The sequence below is a fragment of the Mauremys reevesii genome, linkage group 15 (assembly GCF_016161935.1).
Source record: "Mauremys reevesii isolate NIE-2019 linkage group 15, ASM1616193v1, whole genome shotgun sequence".
Taxonomy (NCBI): Eukaryota; Metazoa; Chordata; order Testudines; family Geoemydidae; genus Mauremys; species Mauremys reevesii.
In genome coordinates this window covers 38709929-38729088 of record NC_052637.1, presented here as the reverse complement: position 1 = coordinate 38729088, position 19160 = coordinate 38709929, and the positions used below count along the sequence as shown (strand labels likewise).

At 50.4% G+C, this 19160-nt stretch overlaps 1 protein-coding gene across 5 annotated transcripts in view; it reads left to right on the top strand.

Annotated features, from left to right (window-relative positions):
• The window catches only part of RGS9 (regulator of G protein signaling 9), a 64949-nt gene extending 46153 nt beyond the window's left edge, over window positions 1-18796 (top strand). For all 5 annotated transcript variants that reach the window (XM_039500767.1, XM_039500763.1, XM_039500764.1 and 2 more), the window contains 7 exons: window positions 22-137; window positions 678-765; window positions 1492-1630; window positions 3008-3093; window positions 6469-6586; window positions 13271-13773; window positions 17471-18796. In XM_039500767.1, coding sequence (XP_039356701.1) covers window positions 22-137; window positions 678-765; window positions 1492-1630; window positions 3008-3093; window positions 6469-6586; window positions 13271-13773; window positions 17471-17627 — 1207 coding nt within the window. In that variant the 3' untranslated portion in view covers window positions 17628-18796. The remainder of the gene's footprint in view (window positions 1-21; window positions 138-677; window positions 766-1491; window positions 1631-3007; window positions 3094-6468; window positions 6587-13270; window positions 13774-17470) is intronic.
• The last annotated feature ends 364 nt before the right edge of the window (window positions 18797-19160 follow it).

Below are 19160 nucleotides of genomic sequence, written 5' to 3'. Positions count from 1 at the left end.
TTTGTGCTCAAACCTTTGCAGAGTGGAAATCCCTACCAGGATGCGCGTGGAGCGATGGGCCTTTAATTTTAACGAGCTGATGAGGGACCCGAAAGGCCGGCAGAACTTCCAGCTGTTCCTGAAGAAAGAATTCAGTGGTGGGTCTGTGTTCCTGTCCCTCCCCCATCACCCTCTCAGCATCGCTACAGTATATTTACAACACACCGTGGCAGCTGACGGGGTATTTTTAAAAAGCCGTTACCTTATAATAGAGGCAGTGATCTGAGACAAAAATGGGAAGTCTTAAGAAGTGACGTTGATGGCTGGAGAGACAGGCTGTGGAGTCAGTGCATGCAATACCATCTAGTGGCAGAGGACGTAAAATGAAACAGCAAAGAACCCACTCTGCAAAGTGAGCTGGTTTGTTAACAGAGCACCTACAAATCAACTGATGCTAATAAGAAATTGCACACGTCAATTTTATATGCACTTAGGGTGAAATTCATCCGTGTGTAGAGAGCCATCAAAAAGCCTACGCCAAACAGAAGGCCTCAGGGTGACTGTCATAATCGGAGAGTTTCAGGCACACAGCCAGCAAATATTGAATCAAGTGAATTCAATTGAGGGTTTTTTATTTCACTCAGCCATCATTTTCTTTGTTCCTCTCCCACCCTTGTCACTGATCCCTCATTATTCAGGAGAGAACCTGGGGTTCTGGGAAGCCTGTGAGGACCTGAAGTATGGAGACCAATCCAAGGTCAAAGAAAAAGCCGAAGAAATTTACAAGTGAGTGTTAGGACGCCTTAGTTTTCAGTCCATCTTCCTGATGTGTTGCCATCCCCATCCTTGTCTTGTGTTGCTCTCCTCTAGGAAAAGTGTATTGCTGAGTATCTGCCAGGATTTCCTTTGGGAGCTGGCACGAAGCTCGCATGTGGGATAGTCCCACTGTAGGAAGGAAGCCCCTTAGATAAAGAAAACAAACGTTGTTTTATTATAAAGCAACTTTCCCCGTCCCCTATCCACCCAATGATTCATACAAGGGAGAGGGTTAGTCTTGCTGGGAGACAAAAGCTCTGGGTTCTGCCTCAGTCTTATTCTGTGATGTTCAGCTTCCTCTATCCGGTCGGGAGAATGGGGATGGTATTATGTCTGTACTTCTCATTAGTGTTATAAGGCTTCATTAATTAATATTTGTGAAAGCGCTTGGAGCTTTCCAGATGAGAGGCTGACCCAAAGCCCATTGAAGTCTATGGAAAGACCCATACTGGGTTTTGGAGAAGGTCCTGAGTGCAAAATATTGTTAATACTGTAAATTTGTGGCATCAAAGCATGTGATTGTAGGTGGTGCCTGAGGCGTTTATTCTGGCAAAAGGGAGGTTTACTACCCTAGGGTATGACAAAGAACCAGTGGTGAATTCTGGCTGGCAGTTGGACGCACTTTTCGTTCCATCCGTGGAAGCAGAACAGTCTCTGTTAGTTCTCACCTCATGAAATGACTGTTTCTGGTTTCAGACTCTTCCTGGCTCCAGGGGCCAGGCGCTGGATTAACATTGACGGCACAACGATGGGCATCACAGTCAAAGGTCTCAAGCACCCTCATCGCTACGTTTTAGATGCTGCTCAGACTCATATTTATATGCTCATGAAAAAGGTTTGTTATTTGCTTACAAATCCGGAAGGCATTCCAGCTTGTCTGTGCCTTTCCATGTCGCTAGTTAGTGGACAGAACTCAGGGCTATGAGCTAGGGAGTCCCAAATTCAAATCTTAACTCTGCCACTGACTCACACTAAGCCTTGGACAAATCATTTAGCTCCTCTGTGGCTTGTTTTTCCTATCTGACAAGTGGGGATGATAATACTGGCCTAGATTATAAGGCTAGGAGTGACCATTATCATCATCTAGTCTGGTCTCCAGTATAACACAGGCCACAGAACTTCCCTGAATTAATTAGCGTTGTGAGGCTATATTAATCCATCTTTGTACAGCACTTTACGGTGCTATCTGAGTGCTGATTGTCGTTATTGTTTTGTGGCATTACAGATGCCCACCCTGTTCGGTATCTATCATTTTGCATCCCAGATCAGGTCAACATGTGGGAGGAAGCCCCTTTTAGCATAGCGTGTTCCAGCGATAATTGTGGGAAGGTTCAGAATACTGGGATACAAATGGGTGACTTTGTGCCAAGAACATATGCTGTGGTGCTGCTCCTAAAAACTACCCTTTTTGTCTTGTGTTTTCATGCACTTTCCCTTGCTCCGTAGGCAGGCACCCTACTGTAGATCTGATGTTTGACTCACAGATAGATCAAGTCAGTGGAGTCCACTAAACTATGGTAACAAGAAATACCGCCCCAGCTGAGACCTCCCATCACTTATGAGCTAGACAGGACACTTAGAAAAGAGGGGCACTGGGGGCCAGATCTGCACCTGGGGAAAAGTGGCATTGATGTCAATGGAGCTGTGCTGTTTTGCACCAGCTGAGGACATGGCCTAGCACTAGATCGTGAAGTCACTGCCATGACAGTGAGGGGACCTCTACACTGCAGTAAAAGACCCCTGGCTGGTCCAGGTCAGCTGACTCAGGCTGGAGGGCTACAAACGGCAGTGTAGACGTTCAGGCTTGGGTTGGAGCCCGGGCTCTGAAACCCCACGCGAGGGGTGGGACTCAGAGCCCAGGCTCCAGGGCAAGCCCGAACATCTATTTTTAGCCCCGCAGCCCAAGCCCTGGGAGCTTGCGTCAGTGGACCCGGGCTCTGAGACTCGGGGCCGTGGGTTTTTTATTGCAGTGTAGACGTAGCCTAAAAGACCTTAGTCTTGAGCTTGGCTCATCCATCCCCTTTTTGTTCTGAATTCTCCATCGGGGACTTTCCTGTGGGATGAGAAGCTGCTGGTTTTAATGAATAAGATCTGCTGGGCAAGATTTCTAATTTCTCAGCCTCACTGGCTCCTGAGCCAGCTGCACTCAGAGATGATTTTAATTAGGCTGTTTGCAATCCATAACTACCGGTTTCCCTTCTTCCCCCAGTAGGACTCCTACGGTCGCTATTTAAAATCTCCAATATACAAGGAGATGTTGGCCAAAGCCATTGTGCCCCAAGAGACAGTGAAAAAAAGGCAAGTAAATTGGGATATAATTGTGGGCAATGTGCTTTTTTATTGTACCGGGGATAGAAAAAGCCTGAGTTTCAGCGAAATGACGGTGATTTAGACATTTGTCTAATTAAAGTGGATTTAAGTCTTGCTGGTTACCCTGTTTGTGTGTGAACCCCGTCGAAATGGCTTGTGTGCAGTCAGAGCCTGTCTGGCAAGTGCTAAATCCTTTTTCATCTGTTGCGGCTGCATGGAAAGGCTGTGACTGCTGAGCTAGTAATGACCTGCCCCCAGAGAGGTGCTGTACATCAGGCCTGAGAGAACCTATGCAGGGTTAAAGGGATCCCATCCAAAGCCCTCTGGGTTTTAAGGCGAGATGGGGTAACTATGTTCTACCTCCATGGCACTTGGCATTTGTGTGGTGTTAGCGCTCACAGCCCTGCACCCAGTAGCTATTTACACCAGTGCAAAGCAGAGCAGAGTAATAGTGTCTGACACTCCCTTTTGCACTGTTGGGAACGCTGACACAAGGTGCGAGGCACTGGAAAATCCGGCTCCACAAGACTGTTTCCAGATCAAATGCTGGCTTCTTGTACCAGCTGGCATGGGACTTCAGGCAGCCTGGTTTAAGTACAGTCGTCTCATCGGGCCAAACTTGCCATGTCGGAGCCAAAAGGGGGGGCTGCTGCCTCTGGGACAGGGAGCTCCTCTCTGTGCCCCTGACAGCCCATAACCCAGCAAGTAAGAAGGAGGGGGTCTCACAAGCTCTGCTCTCATAGGCCTGATCCACAGCCCATTGAAGTCAATGGAAAGACTCCTGCTAACTTCAATGGGAATTGGATCAGGCTGTTACTGGGGGCCACCACTCCCAATGGCAGGTGGTGTTAAGGCCATTGAGGAGCAGATACAGATGCCAGATTACTCCAGGCTTCAGAGAAGTTGGGATCCCTGACAGGAGATTGTGTTCATCTGCAGAGACACCAGCTCTTGATTTGTTCTTGTGCCTTACCAAGCTGTGCAGAATCCTGATCCAGGGCTCTTCCAGGTACCACTGCAATAGTAGATGATAACTGATCAGGATTCTTCCCCCCCCCCCCCCAAGCAGATGCAACGTGCAGCTCTGTAACACGTCCAGCTGCCACCACTGTCTTGCTGCCGTGCCGCACATCCCGGAGAGGTCGCTTGTAATTCTGGCAAATGCGTTCATGTTTGCAGCTAGCTGCTCCCGGGATGTAGTGTTCACACTTCAGACAGCATCCAGCGTATGCTGAGAGAGAAAAACACATCAAAGGCTGCTTATTTGAGACTTGTTTTCATTGTTGTTGATAATGGTTCCATCACGGAAAAGCAAAGGAAGTGGAGAGAGAGAGAGAGAGAGATCTGTGCGTCACAGAGGACATGAAAGCTCCTGTTTAAACAGCCAAAGAGGGCCATCAGAGCACGATATGCCGTGCGAGCAGAGGTTAGAGAGGAGCCTTGCTCTAGGTCTGCTCAGGATGGCGTAAGGCGAAACTCCTCAGGAAGGGAAGGAAGTAATTTGCAGCCAAACAGGCAGTGCATTTCACTACAGAGCGTTTAGGGCGGGGTTTGAGCATTGGTCTAACGATGTTTCTCCACCTTTTTGATACCAGGGACCGGCTTGCTGCCTTCCTAAACTGTCAGGGAGCTGTCAGGGACCAGCGCTGGTCCACGGACCGATTGTTGAGAGATGCTGGTCTAACTGCCCCCATTGAAGTAAATGGTAAAGTGCCCATTGACATCACTAGCAGTTAGGCCAATGTAGAGAGCACCTGTACAAATTTCACCCATCATTCCCATCCCTTCTAGCACATGTTTGATGATTAAGGACATAATGGCCCCGATCCTAATCCCATTGAGGTCAGTGGCACAACTCCCATTGACCTCAATGGTTCAGGCTCACTGTTAGTTACCTTCCGATGTGTCTAATGGAGGGGTAGTTTGCTACTCCCATATCTTGGACTAGGAGCAAGGACCCTTTTGTTTTGCTGGCAGCTCTGCAACTGATTTGTGTGGCTTCAGTCCATTCACTGAGGCCATGGTTGCTTTTAAAATGGGCACGCTCCATACACCTCTTACTTTGCACATGCATTTTCCTAATTGGCACAGTGGTGGAAATGGCGCGTGAACTAACGCACATTTACAAATCAGGCTCGTCGTCTCTCTGTATCTCAACATATCCTCCTGTGAAATGGGTATTATGTCACCTGTCTCCCAGGGCTGGTGGAATTCATAACCAGCTGCTGTTTGAAAGCGCCTTGAGATCCTTAGCTGAAAGATGCGATCAAAGTGTCAAGTATCAGCATCATATGTTATCTCATACATGCACTGCCTTTGTTCAGACGCTGTGACAGGAGCCTACATGCACATCTAATGCATAGCCTCAGGGATTTAATTGAATGGGCTGTTTCTGTAATTGGTATTTCTTTTCTACCTGGGGCCATCTGGATGCTCAGGGATTTCAGCCCAGGCGCTTCTTGCTCAGCGAATTGCTGTGTTATTTGCTGTGTATCGAAAACACGTCTGTTACTTTGGAATAATTGGCACCAGCCAAGGGAAATTTAGGGGTTATTGTTGGACTTGGGATGATGTCAGAATTTAGGTGTTTCTGTATCCAGTGTCCTCTCTAAGAGAGTCTAAATGAGACAGGAGAGGGGGCTTGCTACTATTTTACAGCCATTTTCCTTGGTTAGGGCCAGATTCTGCCACCTTTACTCGTGATAAGTCAGACCTTCCTGTGCAGATAGTTCCACTGATTTCAGTGTGAACTCAGAGTGATTACGGGTGGCAGAACTGGGCCCTCATTGACTAGAGTTGGACAAAATATTCCCAGCATAATTTGAAATCCGTGGCTGATTCAAACCTGGTCCCATTTTCATGTCGTCTTTATGGCACTGTGGAGCCTTTCCCAGCTAAGGGGTTTACAGGAAGTGTCTTAACCTGCACAGTGTCACCATCACGTTACTGCTTGTATGAAAATTCATAACAAAGGAACATCTGGGCAGCATGAAAACGGGCCGGGAGGACAAATCTGCAGGAAATGCCATGGGAGAAGTCTGTCAGTGCATCCTGCAGCTGAACTGCACTGGCGTCGGTGAGACAATAGTTGTGTGCAGACATAAACGTTTGCAGCATCGGGGACTGAGTCTGGGGCCCTGCCTGGCTCCTGAAGAAGCTAAGGGGAGTTCTGATATCGATGTTAATTGTGTCTGGACTGGGTTCTGCTGGGTTAAGCAGGGCGTTTGCTCCAAATGGAGGACACTAACAACCCCCCTCTCTCCAAGCAGGTTCCTTGGGCTTTTGGTGACAGGGACCCGTTTTCTGGTCAGTTTTGCCTCTCTGTCCCCCAGTAATGCCCTTCTTCTCTCTCTCTGTGCTTAGTTCCAGTTTCCCATTCGCACGCCGTCACCTCCGCTCCAGCCCCAGCCCCGTCATCCTGAGGCAGCAGGAAGAAGAGGCTAAGGCCAAAGAAGCAGCAACAAACGTGGATATTACCCAGGTTATGAGCAAGCTGGACCGTAGGAACCAGCTCAAGCAGGAGCCTCCTAAGTAGGCTCCAGATCCTTGTCTAGGGCACAAAGCAGGGGAATGACAAGCCAAGGGGCTGCTGGCAAGGCCGGTGCTGAGATTCCTGCCCCCCACCTGCAGGTGTCAGTGCTGCTTTACCTTTCCAGACCCCTTTCTCCCTGCAGCCTGCAGGTTGCCATGGCATCTGTAGCAGCAGATGTCACGTCACAGGCACGGTGAGGCATGAAAATGCTGCTAGAGTCAGAAAGCCGGCTGTGTCCGAATCGCATTGTCGGTCCCATGCGATGTGCTCCTTTTAAAAAGGGAAGGGATGTTTTATAACTGCCCCAAGCCCTGCCCAGGATCCAAAACTCCATCTGTGTCTCTCTGCCTCTTAAATCCCTGCCCGCGACCCAGAGAACTCGGGTCGTGATTCTGTTACGATGCCCAAGGCAGCACAGAACTCAGCTCCTTCTCCTGTCCCCGTCCTCTGGGTCAGGTGGGGCAGAGCCACCCCACCCCAGGGGGAGCACAAGAAGGTCCATCACCTCTTGGCGCTCTCAGGCATGCTGTGGGAGCATGACCATCGCTAGGACCCCAAGCATTGCTCTGTGCAGCTGGCCAGATCTGCCATGGCTCCGCTTCGGGTGTCTTGCACCCAGGTGGCAATAGGAGGGAGCACATGGAGGCTGCAGTTGAGCTCGGCTGCTGTGCAGAAGGATGGGGGTGGATTCCTGCTGGGAGCAACAAGGTTAACATTTCCAAAGGCACCTAGGCGGTTTTAATGGTAATTGGGCCCCCATGTTCCCTAGGCAGCTTTGAAGATCTCAGCCTAGAGGTGGTTAGCTGAGACCTCCAGTCAGGGAAAGCGATTTCTCCTTGTCCCTCAGGAACTCACCCATGTAATGAGTTATGCACGGGCCAGGAGGGAAGAGCAGCCTCCCGCTAGGACAGAGGAGTGGAGGAGCAGTGCCTGGCTCCTGATGGGTTTCCCTTAGCAACCCTGTCTTGCTCTTGTCTTCTCTGTGCCCTGCAATGCTCTTTCCCCTTGTTAAAAATGAACAAACCTCAGCTTCCAGTGGTCATCCCGGCTTGTAGCCCAGAAGCCGCTGTGATCGGGAGAGGTCAGAAGGGCTGATTCAGCCACTCTCTTGTTCCTTTTTGGAGGGGATGGGGAGTGGAAATTACTTCCTGAAACCTAAACCCTGCAGTTAGGTACAAAGCACATTTCAGGGAGATACCAAACCTGGGGCTGGACCAGCCAAAGTCACTGGGACACGATGGGATTTGTGGAAAACCCAGGGGCGGAAGGTGAAGAAGTTTCCTCCTCCTTCAGAATTTAGTGGATGCTGGGGGATGGGCAAACGTTGAGGCTCAGAAAACGTTTTAATCCTTTCAGTCTTGCTCCTCCACTGCTCTCGCTGGGATGATTTTCCTGGAGGCAGCGAGAGCAGGATGTGGCTGGCAACAGGGCTGAGGTGCTGTGGAGGTGAAGAATCTCAGAAGCAGTTTCTCCTCTGTATCTGGACATGAGTTTTAGCCCGAGGGCCTTTCTTCCCTGGGGGCAGAGCCATGCCAGCTTCAGCCAGCCCCTTGCAGCTTCACACTTGTTCAGTAGCCAGTGTAGTTCAGCTCCCAGAGCATTTGTCAAGGTCACAGGCTCAGCGGCCGTTGCTCAGGAGCTCTGTGCTGCATCCACATCAGGCTGTCGCCATGCTGTGCGGTGGTGCATTTCAGAGAGACGCCATCCGTACCATGTAAGGGTTTGGAGCTGTGAGCTGGGGAGCATCCAGCATTCCCCGTTATCACCTTGGGCCACTCCGTGAGGTCCCTTCTCAGGCCAAACTCTTGCAAGTTGATGGGAGCGGGTGCACCGTTGTTCCACCCAGGGCTTTATGTCTCCGAGACAGCAGCCAGTCCTAATGTCCTGGGCAGTGGGGGGAGGGAGGAGGCGAAGGGAAGTCCTTCCATCTCTCACACGCATTGCTTCTATTCTGGGCTGCTTCTTTCTTTTACTGTTACCCCCACTCCTCCCATAGAGATGCCCTCACCAGTCAGGGGCTAACAGTTGCCTGAGCGGGCATAGAGAACCCTGCCCTTGGAGGCACCTCATTGACCTTCCCAGGAAAAGCCAGGTTCCAATCAGCCTAGGGGAATTAGGCACACAAATCCCATTATTAATGACATGACTCCATTAGGCTCCTTTAAAAATCCTAGCTCGAGAGTCCAGAATGTGCCAGGTTCTGCTCCCACTCTAGCCTATACTGTCACCATTGTGCTGCAGCCCCTGTCTGAACTGTGGTCAGATCCCATTACATTTGTCCAGTCCTCGCTTCCTCCTGGGCATAGGTGAGAATGTGCCAAAAGTGCACATCAGAACATGCTGGAGTGCCACCTTTGGCATGATAGGTAAGAAACTTGCAGGTAAGAACAAACTTTTGTTGTAATGGGAACATGCAGAGTTAGAACAATAAGGATTAAAACCCCCAAGGGTTTTGGAAGGGATATAAATTGTCATGCATCACGGTATATGCCAACTAATAGGGGTCAGGAGGAACCTTTCCCAGGGGACAGGTTACTCCCCATCTGCCTCCTACAGGATTTCTTGCACCTTCCTCTGAAGCAGCTGGTACTGGCTGTTACTGGAGACAGGATACTGGGCTCGTAAGCCCGCTGGTCTGATCCAGTCTGGCAGTCCCTGTGCACCATTATGGTATCACTGTAAAATGAGAGGAGCTCCTCTTCTAATGTTTGGTTAGGGTGCAGGCAGCTCTCCTGAGCTGCAACATAATGACAGCTAGGTCTTCCTAGAGGAGTTGAAACAACGTGGGGTGTGTTTGGTTTGTTCACTCTGATTTGGATGCCTGCCTGTTAAAGCTCTGCTCTTGCTCCTGTTGAAGTCAGTGGCACTATCCCCATTGCTTTGAGCGGGAGCAGGCACTACATTCTCAAACGTATCCCACACTTGGCAGGCTCAGTTCTTGAAGGTGCTGAGCACTGTCAGCTACTCTCCGCTTACATGGTTATTGAGGGCACTCTGCCGTTAGCAGGGTCAGTCCGAGGCAATGTGGGATCTCCTGTAAGCTTATGTACAGCTAAGAGAAACCAAGGAGCATGTGAGCTCTATAGTCTCTCTATAGGTTGTACAGTACCTAGCACAATTGGTCCCTGATACATGATTGGGGCTCCTAGATGCTGTTCTAACACCAATAATAAAATAGGTTCCAGTCAGTCGGCTTAATGAATCGATTTTAGTTCTCATCTCCATTGATTGGTTTCCCCAGATTTTATCTAAGTCCCAGCACCGTCCAGCCATCATTTCTACCCTGCAATCAGAGGTGTGACTGCAGCCTGGGTAGATAGAGGTGTAGCTAGCTCCAACAACAGTAGCGGGGACTGCTCAGCAGTACGGGCAGCAGGATGGGGCTAGCTGCTTGCATCTGTACCCAGGGTCCTGGGTGGGCCTGACCAGCCCACATTGCTGCAGCTTCACTGCGCCGATATGTGCTTCAGTCACACCTCTGATGCAGTGTAGGCAGACCCTGTGAGTCTGAAACATCTACCCAGGACTGGCAAGATCATGACCAAATACCAGCACTCTTAGATGTAAGCTCATTTTTGGTGCCCCATCTCACAGTGTATTCCATTTGTAGCTGGCTGCGTTCACCCCTTGCTCTTCATCTTCTCTGAGCAGGACTGTTTATTGGCCACCCCCCTCAGCATGTTATGAATTGAACTTCACTCCGTATCTGCCATTGGATTTCGTGTACATTGGATTTCATTGTATTCCAATGGATCTCCATTGATTTTTAGCCACCATTTCCATGTTTTATTTGCTTTAGCTCATCTGTCTAATAAAAGTGTATGTGCAAAATGGAAAAGACCATTGTGTTTGTCCTTCGTTGTGTTGTCTCTTTGCATGTGTGTATTTACTTTTTGTGCTGCTGCTTTTAACATTTTTGTTTAAACAGTTGAGCATATTGTTGTTACTGCTGGTAGAGACTTATTTAGAACCTTATGGGAAAGCCATGCCTTGGAGAAGCCTGAAATGCATCATCTAAGATAAAACCATTGGCAAATTATCCTTCTGAGCCTGTGTAACCCACAGGTGGGTGCGCACTAGGTCTCCTGCGGAGGTCACGAGACGGTTACAGCCACAGCTAGACAGCCGTGATGCTTGCTAGTTCTGGAGGTCCCTGGGTCAATCCTTGAGGAGTCAGCCAAGATGGCGTCCGTCACACAGGCACCTTCGTCAGATCTTAGCCTGGTTATGCCATCCGTAACCAAAGTCCCGCCCTCACTGCATGCTTTAACCATGTTGTAATGGATTTGGGGCTAACCGGGTTGTCACTAGATATGCTCCCCAGTTGTAACTAGCAATAACAGAGCCTTATAGTCTCCCAGAACTCCCTGCTTGCAACTAATCTCTTTTTAATGAATTAGGTTAGGTGAGCTCCCTTATAACAATCTGCCTGGTAACGGGGGCCCAATCCACCGGTTGTTGAAGCCAATAGGAATCTTTCCAGTGACTTCAGTGGATCAGGCCCCAGGTGCCCTCTAGCTCCCCCTTTTGGTACATCAGTGGACATGCTGCAGAGTAACTCTGTCCTAGTCACTGAAATGCTGAGATATTCCGACTCTCTGGAGAGCGATGATTTCCCAAAGGCAGATTGGGATCTGGAGCCCCATCATCTGGCCCATCCATTCTTCCTGCTAGCTCATGGAGAGAGACCTTTACACCCTCACTGAACTCCCTACTGCTGCTCTGATTCTGTGAGCACCTCCACGCCTCACCATCCCTAAGGCCCCTCCTGTGGCATGAAATGAATCCATCATTCATTCTCGTTCTGGCCTAAGCTTTGCCCTCATATGTGCAGCCATGGGCTGTTCGGTGCAATCCCAGCTATGCTTACAGATGGCCATATCAGCACATAAGGGAAAGAAAGAAGAGATGAATTCTTCAATGCCTCATTCCCCTGGAGATCTGCCATCTTCAAGGCCAATGGGAGGGAGTTCGGTGGATGGAAGCATCTGCATAGCTAGGATAATGCTAGTTCTTCTCAGTGCAGCTCAAAGCAACAAGTTTAGAGTTCCCCGAAGTCTGACTGAGCCAGAAGGAGAGATGTCATGGAGGGGACAGCTCCTGCTTGTCAGAAAGCCCTCAAAGCATCCCACCCAACCTATCCTGAATGCGGGAGGAGAATTCCTCACATCGTGGGGTGTCATGAGTCAGGTAGGGCAGGTGACTCGGAATCAGGAGATGTAGGTTCTGATCCTGGGCAAGTCACATCTCTATGCTTCATTTTACCCAGCTCTATAAAGGGGATAATGATACTCACCTGCCTTCGCGAAGCCCTTTGTCATCTTGGGGTGAAAAGTGATAGATCAGAGCTGAATTGGCTGCCCTAAGGCCCTGCAAAAGGCAGTGAGAGACGGGGCTCAAGGCAATCCCCCAGCTCAGCACTCTGGAATGTCTAGACCCACATGTGGATACGTTTCTTGCCGTCCAGGCCCATCTTGTTAGAGGTGAGCTCAAGCTTCAAAAGTCTGGGTCTGGAGTCAAACCTTCCTCCGAGCTCGGTGTGTTCTTGGTGGGATTTTGGCTCAGACCATTATTAATGGCCTGTGAAATGCAGGTACTGACCCAGGTCTAAATTCCTCCAGGGCACATTGGGGTTGCAATGAGTTTGGGCCATTCCTGTGGAAGCAGTTTCCCAGTGTTGGTTTGGTGGAGCTACCGTGATGGGTTCGACCCAGCTGCCACCATCTCTTGTTGGTTCTGCCCCTTTCCCTTCCCTCCTTTTCTCCTGGGTTATTTCCCCTCCTTTTAATTTCCTGTCCAGTCTCTCACTTTTTGTTCTCCATATTTTTCCTTTCCTTTGCTCTGCCCTCTAGCTGCTCCCTTTCTCAATTCCCTCACGGCCCCATGGGCTCCATGCTGCTCAGCTAGGGATGCCCCTTGGTGGCTGTAGGAGCAGACAGCAGCTTGAACCAGCAGACAGGAGCCTCTTGGAGGGGACACATCCGGGGTCAGGTAGCGCTTCTCCTCTCCACCCATGGCCTAGTCAGAGGCCCTCCATGTGGGGAAATTCTAGCCTAAGTTTTCATCAGCCTCACCTACAGGATGGGCCACAAGCTGTCAACCGGATTCACCATCTGAGTCTTTGCTCTCTGGAGTGTTGTTGTTAATAATCCTCAGCATTTCTATGGCACAGTAGATGTGCCAGGGGTAATTCAGTGCCAGACAGATAAAGAGGTTCCTGCTGTTATGGATCTGACAACCACCATTACTATGTACGTCCTGCAGGGATGCCAGGTCCTGCAGATCCAAGAACACAAGCCTCTATCATTTGAGCTAAGAGAGAGCTCTTCCAGCAGCTAGCAGTAGTGGGTCCCTTAGCCTATCTCAGGGCCAGTCACTAGAGGGCACCCTCACACAGTCTCTCACATACACAGTCTACCTACCTACCTTTTGAGGTATTTACCTGACCCACTGTAATCTCTGAGCTCCAGTACTACATATCCCCCAAAGTGCTCGTAATCTCTCACTTGCCTTCTCCGGGGGAATTATTTCCAGTTGGTAGCTAGAGGGAGGGTTTCGGGGCGTGGGGTTGTGTATCCCGTGACTAGCAGGCAGCTTTTCCTGCTCTAAAATGTCTCCTTTTCTTCTCTGCAGTTGTGTCAGTTCACTGCTCCAGTCCCTCACCTGGCTGTGTACACCGGTACCTCTGTTCCTTCATCTCCATCAACTCCGCACCCCTCCTGCCACATCCCAAACAACCTGCCTTTCCAATCCCCTGGACACATCGCTCTGCCAAACAGCACTGTCTGCCCCTCACCCATTAGCGTAGCCCTGGACACCACCCCCTGCTTGGAGAGGAAGTGGGAAGCCAATGAGTCTAACACTAACCACTTTCCTTCTATCACTGAGAGCACAGAGATCTCCATGGACTCTGAATCGGGCACTTGCAACAGCCAGGTGCCAGGGAACGTGGAAGCCAAGGTACTTCCCAAATCCCGGACGACCTTGTCCTTCAGCAGGTTCTTGAAACGGGGATGTCTAAACTCACCGGTATTTGCCACTCTCTCGCCGAAGTGCCCGGCTGTCACCCACGGAAAGGTCCAGCCACTGGATGACCTGGAACAACAACTGCAGCAGAAGTCCAAAAAAGTGACCAAGTAAGTACACCTGTGGTGTGTGAAGGAACTCAGCTCTGAGTGATTACAGGCAGCCAGCCTGGGTGAGAGGGACTCCCAGGTAGTGGTGTCTGCATGTCTTCTCTCCGCCTAATTATATGTTGCACTCTGGCAGCATGAAGGGGCCTCCCATGGGGCAGACACGCCCCCCTGAGAACATCTGGGTGGGCCAGGTGCAGAGGGGGATGTGGACAGAGCTCACAGTGCTACGGCTCTGCTCTCAGAGAACGGGATTGCGAGCAGTAGGGTATAAATTAGCACAGCTCTGAGATGGCTCTAACACGGGGCACTGAACAGTCTCAGAACATGGGGCGTGCAAAGGTGGGTTACCACCCCACCCATCCCCTCCGGCACTGCACTCAGCGCAGGGCCAGAGTAACTGAGAATGGCGCTCTCTGTCTCTCACCGACGAGTGGAAGAGCCCTGAGAAGTCAGAGGGTCTTGCCAAGATGCCTACAACTTCTGAAAAGCTCTTCAACTTGTCAGAATTTTCAAAGAAGGAGACGGAGGGAGGGAAAGAGGGAAATACCCAGCAGGCACACGCCCCCTCCCACACACCACCAGCCTTTGGGGCAGGCTCTCAGCGACGACGATTGCCAGAGGCTGCAGCTGGTGAGCCCCGGGGGGAAGACCCCCAAGCTCAGCGGTGGGAGGAAGGGCAGAGATCTCTCCCAGCGTTTCCCAAGCCCCCAGCTCTTGCTTAACTTCTCTAGCCAGGCCCGGCCTGCTGTGCCTAAACCAGTTTCACACCCGCTCCCAGCCAGCTAGCGCCTCCACCGGTCCATTGTGTGCGTGAAACCATTCATCTCCTCTGCTCTTTGGGCCCGCAGGAAGCTTGTGGATGGGGTGGGCATGGGGATGACACCCCAACCCTGTAGAGACAAGCTAGGAAGCCAGAGGAACGACACCCACATTAGCTAACAGAGCGGCCCCAGTTTCCCTTTCAGCCCAGGGATAGGGAGGTGGCAATTCTGCATTTCTGCCACTGCCTGCTGGTGTGGGAGGTTACAGGTGAGCCTCATTTGCAGGCCCTGCTGCCTTCCCCTGGATTCAGAGCTAGCCCTGCAGGGCAGCAGCCCCCAAGGTAAGCCAGTGCCCTGGGCCCGTAGCTCTGCAAGAGAGGGGGCTAACTCAGCAATGTCGCTCCCTTTCCCTGCCCTGTGCCCTTCTGACCCACGTTACATGGGCTGCGGTGCCCACTGACAGCAAATCCCCATGTCAGCCTGCTGCTTGCAATGCTCCTGGGGTGCCCTGTTGACAGGGCTGCACAGAGGGTTTTTTTTTTTCGGGGGGTGGCTGGGACCAAATCTGAAATGGAGCCTCCCCCCACAAAAGAATTACCACTGAGGGGAGGACTGGGGGGTGAGCTGTGTGGGTTACCCCTGCGCCTGTAGCGGTGGCGTGGCTCCTATCCCATGGGGCTGGGCTCATCTCCTGCCCGGGTGCTGAGACCTGGCTCGCAGAGCCGTGATGCAGGTTTAGGCCAACTGCCCTCCGTTGTGACAGAGGCCCTTGTGGGGCAAATGCTCGTGAGGGGCGCTGGGACCCCGCCTGGCAGGTCGCAAGCCCGCTTGGTTTGGGGCCCTGTCAAAGGGTTCCTTTTGCCCCTGGGCAGCCCTGCCCGTGGATTCAGCAGGGAGTCCATGGGAGTTCGGTTTGGAGGATTTGTGTCCACCCTGCTCTGTGAGAACGAGCTGCCTGGGTTGTTGTGGTTCTGAGGCTCCCTGCACCCCAGTGCCTGAGCGTGTTTGACATACCCTACCCCTTCCTCAGTGTCGTCGTCGTCTTTCCTCCTCCTCACCTCCCTCGGACACAGCTGTATCTGGGGATGTAGTGAGGGATCTTCCAACCCTCTGCTCAGCGCAGACCTGCACAAGAGATGGGGAGATGGGCTCAGTGGTTAGGGCTTTAGCCTAGGATTTAGGAGACCTGGCTTCAATTCCCTGCTCCGCTACAGACTCCCTGGGTGACTTTGGGCAAGTCACTTAGCATCTGTCCCCATCTGTAAAACCAGGATAATATTGCCTCCTCACCTGCTGGAAGGATAAATCCTGTTTCCCCATGGCCCAAATGGGTAGCCCATATGCAGGGCCTTGCTGGGCTGTTTCTATTAGGAGCGGAAATTGATTATGAGTCAGGTATTTGGTGCAATCCTGTTTATTTACAAAGAATGTGGACTCAGCCCTGTTTCCCTGACCACAGTAGAAACAAACAGCAGCAGGCAGTTTCCTGGCTCACAGTTTCCAAGCCTGCCTCTCCAGCCAGTCCTTTGTCCCACAGAGCTCTGTCTCTGCTCCCTCTCAGGGCTGCATTCACGACTGCTTCTCTCACTGTCTCCTGGCTTTCGGGTTCCTTTCACCCACACACAGCTGCCAGCCAGTGATAGCTCCAGCCCCCGTGTTTGCAACCAGTCTCCAGGGAAACACCTCAGCCCCCAGGGTTTAGCCTTGCTGTGCTGGTCCATGCCTTGTGCGGTGGCTTCTACTGGGTCAGCTATCATTAAACAAAGGACACTTAATTTCTCCTTCATTGATCCAGCACACGAGTGCTTAGACTTCACCCAGAACTGTGACTGGTGGCAGCCATTAGCATCTTCCAACAGAGCAAAACATTAACATATCTGTGAGGTGCACAGATACTATGACGATGGAGGGCTTACGAGTATGATAGACAAACAGAGCTGCAGGGACTGATGATGAGGGAGGGAGGCTGCTAACAGATACACACACTCGGAGTCTGTATCCTTCCCGGTCATCTTACCCCATACAGGTCTCTCTGAGCTAATGTGTTTTCCTGCAAGAAGAACTGGGACTCAGGCCCACAAAGGGATTGTTTTACAGTCTAATTGAAAACCACAGCTCAGGAGAGCTTGTTTGGTTTTTGTGCTGCCTGTCTCCAGTCACAGTCGATCTTCAAATGATGCCTCTTTGTCCTGGTGTGAGCACTTTGTTCTTGTGCTGAATGGCCACCTTGACAATAGGCAGAGAGGGTGGCAGCATTGCTGGAAAGATCCAGCACTGGTTGTTGCCCTTAAAGACATTAGCGGGTAATGTCAGAGCAGTCTAGCAAGTAGGCCTCCCAAATCTGACTTCTCAGACTCCGCTGAGTTTCCCAATGCACTCCTATGGCTTTGGTTCCAACACCAGGAGGGGTCTTTCCCCAGATCTGGTTCAGATGTGGCCCATGGAGGTGGAAGAACAGATAACAAGATGGGGGGAACCTTGTGAGGTGATCTCAAGAGTTCCACCATTTGGGGTCAAAATAGTACACCACCAGCCTATGACCCAAGAGGTGTTGGCCTGGAGATTCCATCACCCTCACGCCTGAGCCCTGGTTCCTCCCCTAGCCTAAAATTAATCCAAATGGAAAGCCCTCCCCTGCCACTTTTAGGTCCATCTCTGCTCCTGACCAGGTAACTGAGCCTAAATTGCAAAAACAGACCCACAAATTCAAGACCTCTTAATTCACTTGACTGTGGAACTGTGGCACTCAGCACTTTTGCTTCAGTGGGGTTGGTATGTACATTCTCCCCTCTTCAAGCAACGTGGGCGTGTGTCCATAAAGTATGCTCTGAGAAATAGAAAAACTCAAAGCCAAACTCCATGCTGCGCGTTGGTTGTCTTCAGAAAGCACCTCAGAAAGTGCCTTGTGTATGACGAGTTTTCATTTTGCAACACAGCTTCTTCCAGATAAAAGTGGATATTCCTCTGGAGAGCAGAATCTACCCAATAGACTCTGAGGAGGAAGAGGACGACTGCCCCCGGGCTTGTAAGGACTCTGTGAAGGAAGTTATCTGCCCTTGGGAGAACTTTACAGAACAAGAGAAAGCTGGATAACAAGCAGCTCTTAAGGCAGACAGGATGTGACCTACTTATAAATGGATATTTTCTTTCCAGGCCCTGACTCTGCAAGGTTCACCACGTACAGTTCAATATATGAACCATGCTGCTAAAAAAGTGCATTAGAATTATGCTTCAGCGTCAAAGAGGCTCAAACCACCCTGGTTATGAGTAATAGACCCAGTCGCACACATCTGTGTGTAATTCGAGAACTCTAAGTGTCTCCTGACCTATTTTCCTTCACATCTTTAGAAAGTCAGACTCATCTGTTACTGACTTTTTGATAAATGAATCTTATTTGCTGCCTTATAGCTGATAAAAATATGTCCTCAGAGATACTCTCTCACATGTAAGTAGTTTCTTGATCCCGAGATGTTGGTAAGAGCTGTGCTGGTGAAATGTAACTGTCTTGAAGGCCTCTCTAAGACTGGAATTCAGACTTTAAACATCTCCAAAGTTTGGGTGTCTTTGGAATCTGGGTTTGAGTTCAGGCCCATCTCTAATCATTAACAGTTTTGAATTTTAAAGCAATGTAACTTGAAGGCATCTGATGGCTGGGGGATGGGGGTGGAATCTAAGCTCAGACATCGTCATGGGGCCAACTGTAAGGTAGATGGATTGGCATAACCAACTAGCCAACAATAAAAGTGAACTCCACAGAAAACAAAGAACTTCTTATCTTCCACTTACCTCCAATAGGCCTTCAGTGCCAAGATGGGCCTTGACACCCTGGATCCAACCACCCTTCTGAACGTTTGGGAAGATTGGGATTGGCCCTAGATCCAAACTCAGTAGATTGGGCCCATCTGAATGTGAAATTGATATGTTTTCCCACGCCTTAATTGCATTTCTGCCAAGACTGTTAGAAATCACCTTCCTTGTACATCAAGAGAGTCCTCTTCTTCTCAGTTGCTACAGACGAGTCCATGTACAATGGCAGTCCCTAAACATGACTAACCTTGGGTGTTGTTTTGTAAATAGGCCACGTGGCCCGTGACTGTAGGTGTTGGCGTTTTTTTGTATTTTCTAATGGTATGTGGAGATGTGTCCATGTTGATTTGAAATGGTTCAACACGCTGATTCCTACTGCAGCATTTAAAGTCCTAGCCTCTCCTACCCGCAATAACATGTACCTGATTTCCGTGGCTGGAAGTAAAGCTGCTATTTAACGCATTGTACTTGGTTGAGCCCAATGCAGTTTGCTGTATTGGCTGCTTCAGCTGAAGATCTACTTTCGAGTCTTTCTCTTTAGTGATGGGCCGATGTGTGAATTCCACCCCCACCAGTCCCCACCATAAAGCTCAGGCTCTTCAGATTCACGGTTCTGGCTCAAGCCCATCACCACTTGCTTTTGATTAACACAGATATAAAAGCTGGGGTGGGTCAGAGGGACACCAGTGGAATCACTGAATGGAGCCCAGCTTGGCAAGGCTGTAATAGGACAACGTCTCTTCTTTAATCTCCTCTGAAGGAGCTTGTTTTTAAGGGTGGTGGGGGAAGGTGGAGTGGGGAGGGTCTCTGGAGCTCTCC